General features: G+C 39.0%; 1 protein-coding gene across 2 annotated transcripts; it reads right to left on the reverse strand.

Annotated features, from left to right (window-relative positions):
- Positions 1-1,225: 1,225 nt before the first annotated feature.
- On the reverse strand, positions 1,226-11,155 carry LOC119730471 (protein N-terminal asparagine amidohydrolase-like). Of its 2 annotated transcripts, none has more exons than XM_038203392.1 (10): positions 10,975-11,155; positions 8,499-8,505; positions 7,451-7,516; positions 6,519-6,624; positions 6,217-6,290; positions 5,838-5,891; positions 5,354-5,407; positions 4,875-4,975; positions 3,901-4,020; positions 1,226-2,712 (listed from the first exon to the last, which is right to left on the reverse strand). In XM_038203392.1, exons 1-10 carry the CDS (start codon positions 11,062-11,064, stop codon positions 2,545-2,547), a joined length of 840 nt encoding a protein of 279 aa, XP_038059320.1. In that variant the 5' UTR covers positions 11,065-11,155; the 3' UTR covers positions 1,226-2,544. The 2 variants fall into 2 exon arrangements, with proteins under 2 accessions (XP_038059320.1, XP_038059319.1); XM_038203391.1 differs by having other exon boundaries at positions 8,403-8,505; positions 10,975-11,153.
- Between the last annotated feature and the right edge of the window lie 310 nt (positions 11,156-11,465).

Below are 11,465 nucleotides of genomic sequence, written 5' to 3' on the forward strand. Positions count from 1 at the left end.
TACATGTACATCAGATTCAAACCAGCCAACCGATCCTGTCAAGCTCGGTGGTCGAGTGGTAAGACGTCTGCACTAGAAAGCAGGAGGTCGTGGGTTCGAGTCCCACCCAAGAGGTGTTTTTCCTACTTTCACTCGGGAGGTAACACACTGAGTGTACAGTGTGTATACATCAGTGAAGGGCAAAATCTATCACTGAAAACAGACTTTCTTGAACAAAAAATAATATTGATTTGAAGTTCATGATGTGAAAAGGAAACAAAATCAGAAATCAACTAATTACTTTTCGGGTTATTCATTTGGATCTGATACACCTGTACAAATCCAATAAATCATATTTAGAAGTAAAGTTACAGTCTGAATTTTTTTAGCAGGTTTCTGAAAATATTTATTTTATTCACATATTTTCAGAAGACTGAAAACCAAAACAAATATTGGCTCTTAAATAGATTCCGGTTACAAAATTCTGGTTTTGACAACAAATCACATAAATTTTGACAGAAACTACATAAATTTTGACATAAATCAAATTAACAAATAGTTAAATATCCAATGGCTAATGATGGGTTACAATTGGTACAAATATCTTATTTAGTTTTCCTCAAAATATAAAAATCTCTGATGAACTATTTCACACTTTTATTTCTAAAACATGTAAAACGTACCAAAAACACAGGATTTCTCTTTCATTTTGTTGAACAAAAAAACAGACATTTATGAAAACCTACAGAAATAGAAAACTGCACAATTTTGTTTGTGTGCTTGGTTTTCGTGATTTGTGCGAATTATTCTTTTCTCAAGTTAATATAATATACATTAAAGCAAATCAAGTATTTACAAGTACATGTATGCATGCAAATATAATTTATACAACACCTGAATAAATCCCCGTCATCTGATTGGTGAATTGTAGATCACGTGACATATTATTATTCGGTATAATGCACGGTGCGACCATGCGTTATACCCATGCGTTATACCGTTTCACTTTGCGCTTGTTCCATGACGCGGTATTTGCGTGCAAATTGTTCCAAAGAGCCAGCCTTACAGCGTTGGGTTCAAACATTTTCGTGAAGGGGTAGTTCAACATCTTTAAAATCAAAATAAATTGTAGTTTATAATTTACCAATCAAATGACGAGAATTTATTCAGGTGTTGTATAAAACAAATAAGGAATGTTTTACGTTAGTGCGATGGAAAGAATAATTTCATTCGGTGACAGATTGAATGTTCGCCTCGTGGAATAGAACATTCAATCTGTCACCTCATGAAATTATTCTTACCATCGCACTCACAAACATTCGTTATTTGTATAATATCAAATGATTTTGTGCGTGCAACATTTGTGCAGATGACATTTTCTTGAACGGCCCCATGACTGGTTCATACTCGGCTACAGAGTGACTGCAAAGTTGCAGGATTTAAAAAAAGACTCTGTGCTGAAAATTTGCACCAGTTGGACTCGGATTGATTTCACTATGAACATTTTGTATTCTCAAATTTATTTTACAATGGTATGGACCACAGAGCTATACTAAGCGACTGGAGCGCTAACTCCTCACTCTTACGCGCGGAGATAATTTGAAGCCGTGAACACACGCATTTTGAATTCATGTGTGAGTTTGTAGACCATAATGAAATTAGATGGGCTGCAGTTCAAATAATGTACTCTAAACGCAAGGCGCAAGTCAAACGCATGCATTTGCGTTGCGTTGTTTGCGCAGATCAAAATGAAATGCTCATATGAATTGATGTTAAATCTTGTAGCATGGAGTCATTTGCTTCAAATAGACAACATAAAAAAATGTAGTCAACATTTCAGACCTGCTCTAACAAAACCCAGACAAAGTTGCTGAACGTTGTTTTTTTCGCACAAAGGGCAAGCGAAGTCGTTTTGGGATGGAACTGACCATTTTTAGGTTTTGAGATTTTCTGAATCAGTAATTTTAAATCTATGACCTCCTAAAATATGAATATTCATGTATTCCATCAAGCAGAAGTGTGGAGGGTTTTTTGGTCAATCTAGTGAAAAAAGTTATTATAGAAATTGATACAAAAAGCATTTCAAAACGCACGCTTATCTCATAATTGGGTTTTCGGGTTTTCATCAAGGGATGATAGGGTCACAGTACCTATGGAGATCAATGGGGGAAGTTGAATCAGGGGAGTCAGATTGACATAGCAGTACTTTCCTCGCCTTCCACCGCTGTGACCCGGGTTTGAATCCCGCCTTGGCCAATATGTGGATTGGGTTTTCAGTCCCTGCCTGATTCCGTTGGTTTTCCTCCGTCTGAAACTGTAATTTTTTCACATTGTCATGATTGGCGTCTATTTACTGGGTCCCAAGCGAGACCAGTGGATTCCATTGAATGGGCTGCCCAGTTAAAATAAGAAATAAATCGTACATCATTTTGAAGCTGAAACTTCAGGAATTTGAAATGCCTAAAACTTAGAAAAAACCATCAACTTTGTCCAGGTTTTGTGGGAGCTGGTCACATGTGAGGTGTATTTTTGATCCTAGGTATCGGGCTCACCATACACAGACAGTTAACCCTTATCGGGTAGCCAGAGGCCGTCCTGTCCCATCCTGAAGTAGCGACTTTCTCCGCCAGGGAAGACCAACTCGGAGGAAGGATGACTCAAGAAGAAAGCAATGGCAGCTTTGACTTGCTGAGCAAAATGTTGGGGTTCCACATCCGGGGAGGTGGACAAGTACTGGGGGACACGACACAAAACAAGGAAAACAAAAAGTTTGCAATTGATTACTCTTTCAATCAGTCCATAACATGGAATTTTGTGTCGGGGTGATGTAAATCAATATTAGGTTTTGCCCTTCAACGATGTATAAACACTGTATACTCAGTGTGTTACCTCCCGAGTGAAAGTTGGAAATCAGGACAATCAGTTCAAGAGTTACAATGTTCAAATACTGGTGTAGTTTAAATTTTTGACTATGATATACAGATTTTGTTGCATGCGTTTAGCAAACATAATTGAGACAGTGGCAGGTCACATGTGAGGGTTGAGTCCATGTAGTGTAAAAGAGATCAGATTTCATAGGAGTCCAAATTTCATAAGACACCAGCACAGAGGAACTGTTTTTGGAATTTTGTCTCTCAATGAATTGGAGGTTTGCGGTAACACAATTTGAATGATATCACTTTGTGAGTTGTGTGGTTCTGAGAAAGCACCAGTTGTCTCTGATAATGCACGATTTCTGTCCATTCTGTGTCTGTTCCGTATTTGTATCTATTCCACACTACAAGCCTTACTCTGTAACAGACACAAAACAAACTGAAGAAAGTTTGAACAGGTATTCAGCTTTGAACAGGTATGAACCCAACCAGGTCTGTGTCCATGAGCATGACAGTTTACGGCAATTGCAACAAAACTGTTTAAAATCTAATGAAAACTGCACGACAACTATTAATAGGTACTCTTCTTTTGTTGTCTTGTAAACTAGCTTCCGATTAACTAGTTTGGCTGGTTGGGGATTGTTAGGGTTAAAGGATAAGTAATCCTCACAGTATTTAACAAATTTTTTAAAAGTGTGGCAGCAGGCACACTTTTTTACTACCAACTTAGGGTATTTGGCACTTGCCCTTCAGTTTGAGCTAACTTTTTCTCATTAACCAATTCAATAGCACTTGTACTACATTGTATTACATTGTGTGTAATCACTGAAGAATCAATAACACCATAGACTGCTTGGGGGGTTTCGGGGGCTACAGTGAGTATTAGGCAGTGTGGTTTGGGGGGCTACCGTGACAAAAGGGATAAAGCAGAAGTTCGTTTTGAGGTAATTATCGATGTTCCTTCGTGCTTTCAACACAGACATTACAGTGGACGGACAGAGAAAGATTAATTTTTCCATTTCAGCCCAAAAACAATAATCGGACCTACCTGCCTGATGGTCTGGTCGCTCTGTTGCAGAAAGAACGCAGCATGAGGGAAGTCAGTGTGTCTGTAGCTATATGGACTGATTCTTAGCCGATGATCAGTGTGATTGTAGATGTTTATAACCTAAAATCAGAGCATACAATCAAATGAACAAAACCTTATTCATGTTAATAAAACCTTATTCAATCCAATAAGAGTGTAGGCAAGTTTTTAAATTGGACAAACAAATTATTAAGTCAAAGTTCTTTTTTTGTTTAAAATCAAACGCAAAGGGAAACTGACAAAGTGCATTATTATACCAATTATAAAGTGGAAGAAAGAAATCGACCGGAGCACGGTTTGAGCCTGCAACCTTGGGGTAACTGTTCTGGGGCAATGAAATCCAGTAGCGAGACCCCTCAAAAATTGTGCTAATTCTTAAAAATAATGGAGAATTCAGGCCGTGCACAACACCAGCACAACACTAGACACGACGGGAACCTGGCCAACACTGCCCATATATTGCACGGTTAAGCGGGCGTGAAAAGTGGTACAACCTAAAAATAATTTCAAATTTAAAAAAAGAAATTTCTATAAGTTAATCCACGAGTACTTGAAGTGACACAGTGCAGACAAGAGAGATTAAATTCTGTGAATTAACTTGCAGAAATCTCCTTTGCAAAAATGTCCTTGTTTTTTTAACTTGCCGATAAAAATGTTAGGGTCATTGCTGTAAAAATAGGGTAGGTCGAGGAACCGGAAGCAGAACTATGTTATGTTTTGGCCTTAGCCACAGACTAAGTGACTGAGCTGAAACTTGGCATGCACCCTTTGTAAGAAATTGAGTAAGTTTGTTGCTTCAAAAACAAAAATGCACAAAACCAAACAATCCTACAACCCAAGTATCATTTGTTCAATGTCATGAACAGTCCTTAGTGAAAGGCCTGATGGTTAAAATGAATGAAAACATTCTAAAGGATAGCTAGATTGAAACTCACTTTCTCATCACCAATAAAATGCCGGAGACCGCGGACTTGCTTGTCTGGTCCTTTGTAGGCAAACGTTGCAGGGAAAATTTCCCCCGTCTTGACTGATACACCTGTATGAACACAGACACAAAAAGTAAACTGACAATACATCAATCTGTTCATAGACCAATTCCCCCCCCCCCCTTTAGGGATAAGGCTCCGCCCAACAAATTTAACCACAAATGGGATTAATGTCCAACAAAAGTGTGACATGTGTGGTTTGAATAATTATGCAGATTGGCACATATGAAGAGGGCGTGGCCTTAATGGATCGGTCTTCTGTGACTGGGCCAACCTTTCAGCAAATGAGGACATGCTGAGAGGAAGTTCTTTGAAAATCTTCCGGTCTACTGAGGCCTTGTTGTAATGCTTCTATCTAATTGCCTTGAAAAATGTCAAACACAATATAGACAACATTACCTTTGAAAAAAAAAGGCTTTCCAACTTACCTACACCATAAAGAATGGGATGGTTCACTCCATTCTTGACAATGTTGTTCAAACCTGAAAAAAGGGCAACAGTTAAAAATTTCAATAACAATAATATATTAACGGATGGATTTTGGTGACCTCACACTTTCAGACCAATCTGAGGACGCCGTCACTCTGCACTCACACAACCCGTCGTCAATGGCTGAAGCATTGTGCCAGCACAGACAGTCTGGACGGTTGCTATGTGTTACCATTCATCTCTCTGATAGTGGTGTCCCCCAACTTTCCCTTTATTAAACATTGAGGGGGTACTTGTGCATGGCGTCTATATTATTCATCCACCACTGAGCAGCTACTCAATTTGAGGCTATCAAGATGTATTGATCATGACATCATAAAAATTCTGTCAATAAAATTAGGCGTCAGTTACTTTTTACGCTCCCAAACCAGTGTCTACTGGAAAATAGAAATAACTCCAATTCAAGTTTGAATGAATTATTACCAGAGATGCAGGCTGTCAATAAGTACACATCCACCGGTAGTTTATGAAATTCACCTACAAAGGGAAGAATAAATTGAAGAAAATGTAACACATGGGACAGAAATATGACTCCAATAAGGGTGGTTTATAATTTATACGACAGCAAATAGGAGCAAATAGAAGTAATGAATTCGCCAAGGTTGAAATGTATTCTTCTTTTTTCAAATTCACAGCACAAAACAACTGTGGTAATATGAATGTACATCTGCGGCTAAGAAATGGTACAGATGAATTGATAGCATAGCATGAATGTACATGTTTGCCTCCTACAATATACATTGTTCTAGTTGTTGATCAGTGTAAAAGTGATCTAAGAGGAGTTAAGAGTTTCTAAACTCACTCAGTAATTTTCTGGAGAGTTCCTCTGATGACCCATCATCGTCTTTGAAGCCGCCAACGATGTGAAGCTCCAAGCTGGAAAAAAATTACATTAATGTCTTAATAGCTACTTGCTCATCAAAACAAATTTAATCATCCTGATGCATATATTCCATCAAAGCTGTCTTACCTGAGCAAATATAGGTAACTATACAACAACAAAAAAGAGATTACTTTGACAACTTGACCCTCATGCCTTGACTCAATATTTGTGATTCAGAGCCAGGTGCAAAGTTAGACTCCAACACCAGTCTGCATACTCACCGTCCGTCGACATCTTGGCTGAGTGCACTCACTCTGTCCACCAGATCTCCCACTCCTTGGCTTGTACCACAACTATCAAAGTGACATAAGCCTGTGGCACCACTACCTGCCAATCCAACCACACAAATTCAAAATATTAAGAGTTCAGTTCCTTTCAATGCAAGTTGACCAAGATCATACAAGATGCAATGTCAAAAATGCCTGAACTTAAGATCCAAGGCGTATCTGGTCCAGTATGGTTAACGTGTTCGAAGCCTAGCTAGGAACATGATGCTTGTGTCCTTATGCAAGACACTTTACTACTATTGCCCCTCAAAACCACTGTTTTTGAAAATTTCAAAATAATCATGATAAGCAGTATCAACATCAAATCCTAGAAGCAAAATGGATCGAGTGGAAAACTCTCAATCGCCTGATGACAAAAACTGGTAGATTCAAAGCTACATTAGCCCGATGGGGTTACAAGACCGGCCCTATCATCTGTGAGTGCAGAGAAGCAGACCACACCATGGATCACTGCCTCAAATGCTCACTACTACCCCACCCATGCAGCTCCACAGACCTTGCGAACTACACCACTAACGCAAGACACTGTGTCGACAAATGGGCAACGATCGCTTGATGCTCTGAAGATATGAAGTGAAAAAGAACATAAACTCCTTAGAAAAAAATTGCAACCTGACGCAACTTCCGCCATTGTGTACACAGTCTATGGAGAGTCAAGAAAATTGTCTAAGTATTTCCTAACACAATTGGAAATGTTTCTCAGTCCCAGATTCATGTCTTATCATTTTTTGCAATGAATGACCTTCATTGAGATGAAATATGAAGAAACGAGTGGCGTCAAGTTGCAACATTCTTTCCAACTCGTTGACAAAATACCTCCCCCCCCCCTTTATGGGCACAATGGAGGATGATTTGCATATCCATACCTGAATGCCTCAAGACAGCAATATGGCAGGTTGTTGCATCGTCAGAACCGAGAGTGTCAATTACATCTGAAAAAAAAAACAGAACAAATGTAAACAACTAGTCTTGGTTCAAGACTGAATCGGCGTGTTATTTTCCTAATTCAGTCGGTCCAGCAGTGGAGTTTGATATCAACAGGATGGAACATTTCCTGTCTTTGGAACCTCGGCAGCGCTGGCCACAAAATTCCGAGCATACCTCACACATGATGTATTCGAGCTAAGGCACTCTTGGATCAATGACCAAGACCAACAAGAATGTTAAAACACCGAGTACAGGTGTTTCACTGTCTTGACAAAATTAAGACTACAAATTTGTTATAAATCTATTTGACTTTTTCAAATCAACCAATTGAGAAATCAAGCAATACGCACATTGCACAAAATGTATTTCACCGCAAGGGAACAAGCCCATTACTGACAGTGCTTGACAATAAGATTTCAAAGTTTGGACAATCTTGGATGAAAGTGACTCTATTGAGCATTCATGGCAAGAGGACCACTGCAATGAGCAAAGTGTTCTGCACCGTCTGTGAAGACAGTAATTTGTCAATGAATTTTTGGTCGTAAAATATCACTGTCTTCACAGAGTGATGATCTCCTGTTGGTGAAATTTTTGCTCAGTACGGTGTTGGATATTTGCCAATGAGGGTTTTTTTTGGGGTGGGGGGGGGGGAAATGGGGTGTTCGGGGGGGGGGGGGGGGGGGGAATTGGGGATGTTCGGGGAGGGGGGGGGGAGGTTGGGGGGTTGAGGTCAGGAAAATTAGTTCCAAAAACAAAAATCGCGGATGGAATCCAATTCCATTCCAAAAACAAACAAAAAATGGTTCGCTCAACCAAATAAAAATCTATTTGTTTTCAAATCAATTAAATAAAAAATATGTTAGAGTTTGAGAGTTATTTAACTAGCCTGACCGTCAGCCACTGTCGTCACTGCAAACTCTCTCTGGTCCACATACAGCAAACCTGGCAGAGGACAGCAACGCAACGGCTGACTCTGAAGCCACTTACTGGAATCCTATGGATCACATACAAGAAAAAATCAAACACGTTAGACAAATGTTAGAGTTTAAAGCCCAAGTCCATCATTTGCAGCTATCCAAAAAAGTAACCGGCGTAATTATTGTTGAAAAACATACTGGTTGAAAGATAGTAAGGGGACTAAGCTCCCTGTGAAATTATCCTTTCTGGCAAGCTCTCATTTTGAAGAAATCAACGAAAGAAGGCATTTCCAACGGTGCTTCCCGTAGGAAAATTTAAATTAGTTGTTCGTTTTGTTATTCGGCGCAGCGCGCACAAGCATTGGAACGACGCACAGGGGCGCGCGGTTGCTATAATTCGTTGGATCAGTGCGCAATATTGCGTAAAGCTGCAATTCAAAACAATTCGAAACATGATTTAGCAACTTTTGATTTTAAATGGAGATCCTAGAATGCTGTTTTTCTCGGAATATGAAGCTGAAGCTGAGCTGAAACTTTATCAAGTTAGTTGTTCAGTATCCTTCATTAGATTTTGAACACTTTTGTTGCTTCAAACGAACAAAATGATGGACTATAGCTTTAAGACTGATGTGTTGTTTGATATACCCCCAGACTGGGACCTTGAGTGCTGAGAAACATGCAAAACTAAATCAGGCCGAATTTACTCACTCTTCAGCCAGCAAAATTCTCCAAAATTGTCTTTGGCCGATGAAAAGATCCTCAATGTTTCACCAACCAATTTTGAAGTCTCATTTCACTTTTTAAAGGAGAAATTTCTTCAATATTTTGTACATGATGAGAGAGAAGGCAGGTGATTTCAAAATGAGGCTAAAGACTAGACTGGTACATGTACATGTCGAACCATGGTCCAACTGTCATGACCTCTTCATTCATTGTCATTAGTCTGGTGGCTGACTATGGAGAAATGTGTAGAAATAGAGACTAGTATCTTACATCCTAGATTTTACTTTTGGAACAGTTGATTGATGCAGTACTGAAGGGTTGTTGAACTGGTTGTTTTCTTGTAATGCCTGTTTTCAATACTTTAAGTTTTGGGACTCTCATACACAGTATTGAGAGTCCCAAATTTTTATATGAATACACCCTGTGCGTACATTGAGTTTACCATCTAACTTTGGACAGCCCTACTGCCTCTGTCATTAATAGGGTGATCGTGTAATGTAGGGCCCCTGTTTAGTTTCAATCAAATTAGAGTCAAGGGTGTTTTTATTAACCCCTTAAGGACGGGGTGTAATGGGGACATTCCTCCACACATAGAGCAAGTGGCCTGCATGACTGCACAGCCTTTGTTCAGTGGGGAAGTTATTAATTTGAAATAGGCCTTTCATTTCATGTAATTGATAGTTTTTTTAATTGGGTTGTTTTTTTTTCGAATTTCTGTTTAACTTTTTATACTTTTTTGATTAACTTTTTTCCCCCGTGGAACATCATAGTCGAACATACAGGATAATCTTCCCAGAGCTCCAATACTCATTTTTGATGATTGACATTTCATCTTTTTGTAGGGTATTTAATAATTTATTTTTTTTTAGTTCACATGCTGGCTTTGAATTTTGTGGTTTTTTTATAATCTGTGTAACTTTTTTGTTCAATATGGAACCTTCATTTTTCTTGCAGTGTATGCAATGGTGTTTATGTTGTTTATGTGGGGTTTTTTTTAAATACATGTTCATGTAGCCCTGGTGGACTCCCTTTCCTCCCTACGTTACGGAGGGATTTGCAATGAAGACTTCGTCCAACCTGGGCTACATGTACATGTAGAGATTAGAATAGACTTCGTTTTTATACCTTATTTATTTTATTTAATGACTTATAATGTTAAATATTTATTGAATTAATAATGTCATGTTTGAAAGTGTTTATGTTTCAATGTCATACCGGGTACTTTCCAATTTTATTTTTCTATGAAGATCTGTTCTGAATTTATGTGGTTTGAATTAAAATTGAAATAAATTGCTGTTAAATTGAACAAGATGGCGTGAACGATGTCAAACATGAAAATGAATAATTGGTTAAACTTTAATTTTAATTACTTTTGGTTAAAGCGCAATATGTTTCAATGCATGGAAACAAATATTAAAAATAAATAATTAATTACACTTTTAAAGCGCATTTCAAAATAGCATTTCAATGCGCTTTAGTACAATGACAAACTGCTGAAATACAGATATTTTACCTGACAACTACAATGAAAATTAACAGCATCACTGTATTAACAGATGATAAGTGGACAAACTTTATGAAATCGTCGAATGATTGAAAACGCTGTCGAATGATTGTAAACGATGGGTCCGAGTTGGTCATGCATGGGTCCGAGTTGGTAGTGGGTTAGCCCCACTAGTGTGGCCGTCGGTATGCTGCGCTGAACCTCTAGCATACCGACGGCCACACTAGTGGGGCTAGTAGTGGGTCCGAGTTGGTTGTGGGTCCGAGTTGGAGTTGGAATTTCAAAATGCGACCAAATAAATCATTAAATAATTACTCACCCCAAACCTCAAGTAGATGACCTTCTCTAAATCCTCAACTTTGCTCTTCTTGGTACAAACGCACGAACCATCTTTATATTTTAGGGGCATTTTGTCTAGGCTAGTTGAACATTTACACAACTTAACCGGCCGGCCCCGTTGCCGGATTTTGTTTTGTAAATTGCGCCCTCATTGGTTTTGGGATTATTGGGGGCGCTGTTTCCATTAAACGAAAACGGCCTTCCGTTTCAAAGGTGCTCAGGCGTATCTCGTGCAAAATGTGCTTGTTTGCGGATTCAATTTTTTTTTTACAATAGGGTGAATACATGGGCGTCGCGAGGGGGAGGTGCAAGAGGGAGCTTCTCCCCCGGAAAAGAAACCCACCCCTCCCCCAAAAAAAGGAACCAAAAAAAAAGAGAAAAAAGAAAAGAAAAAGAGGCGCGGAGTCATATTGGTGTCCGGTCAATGTAATGGGTCGGGAGGGGTGCAAAATGTCCATGCCCCCCGCGAAA

Source organism: Patiria miniata, unplaced genomic scaffold, assembly GCF_015706575.1.
Source record: "Patiria miniata isolate m_02_andy unplaced genomic scaffold, ASM1570657v1 HiC_scaffold_22, whole genome shotgun sequence".
Taxonomy (NCBI): domain Eukaryota; kingdom Metazoa; phylum Echinodermata; class Asteroidea; order Valvatida; family Asterinidae; genus Patiria; species Patiria miniata.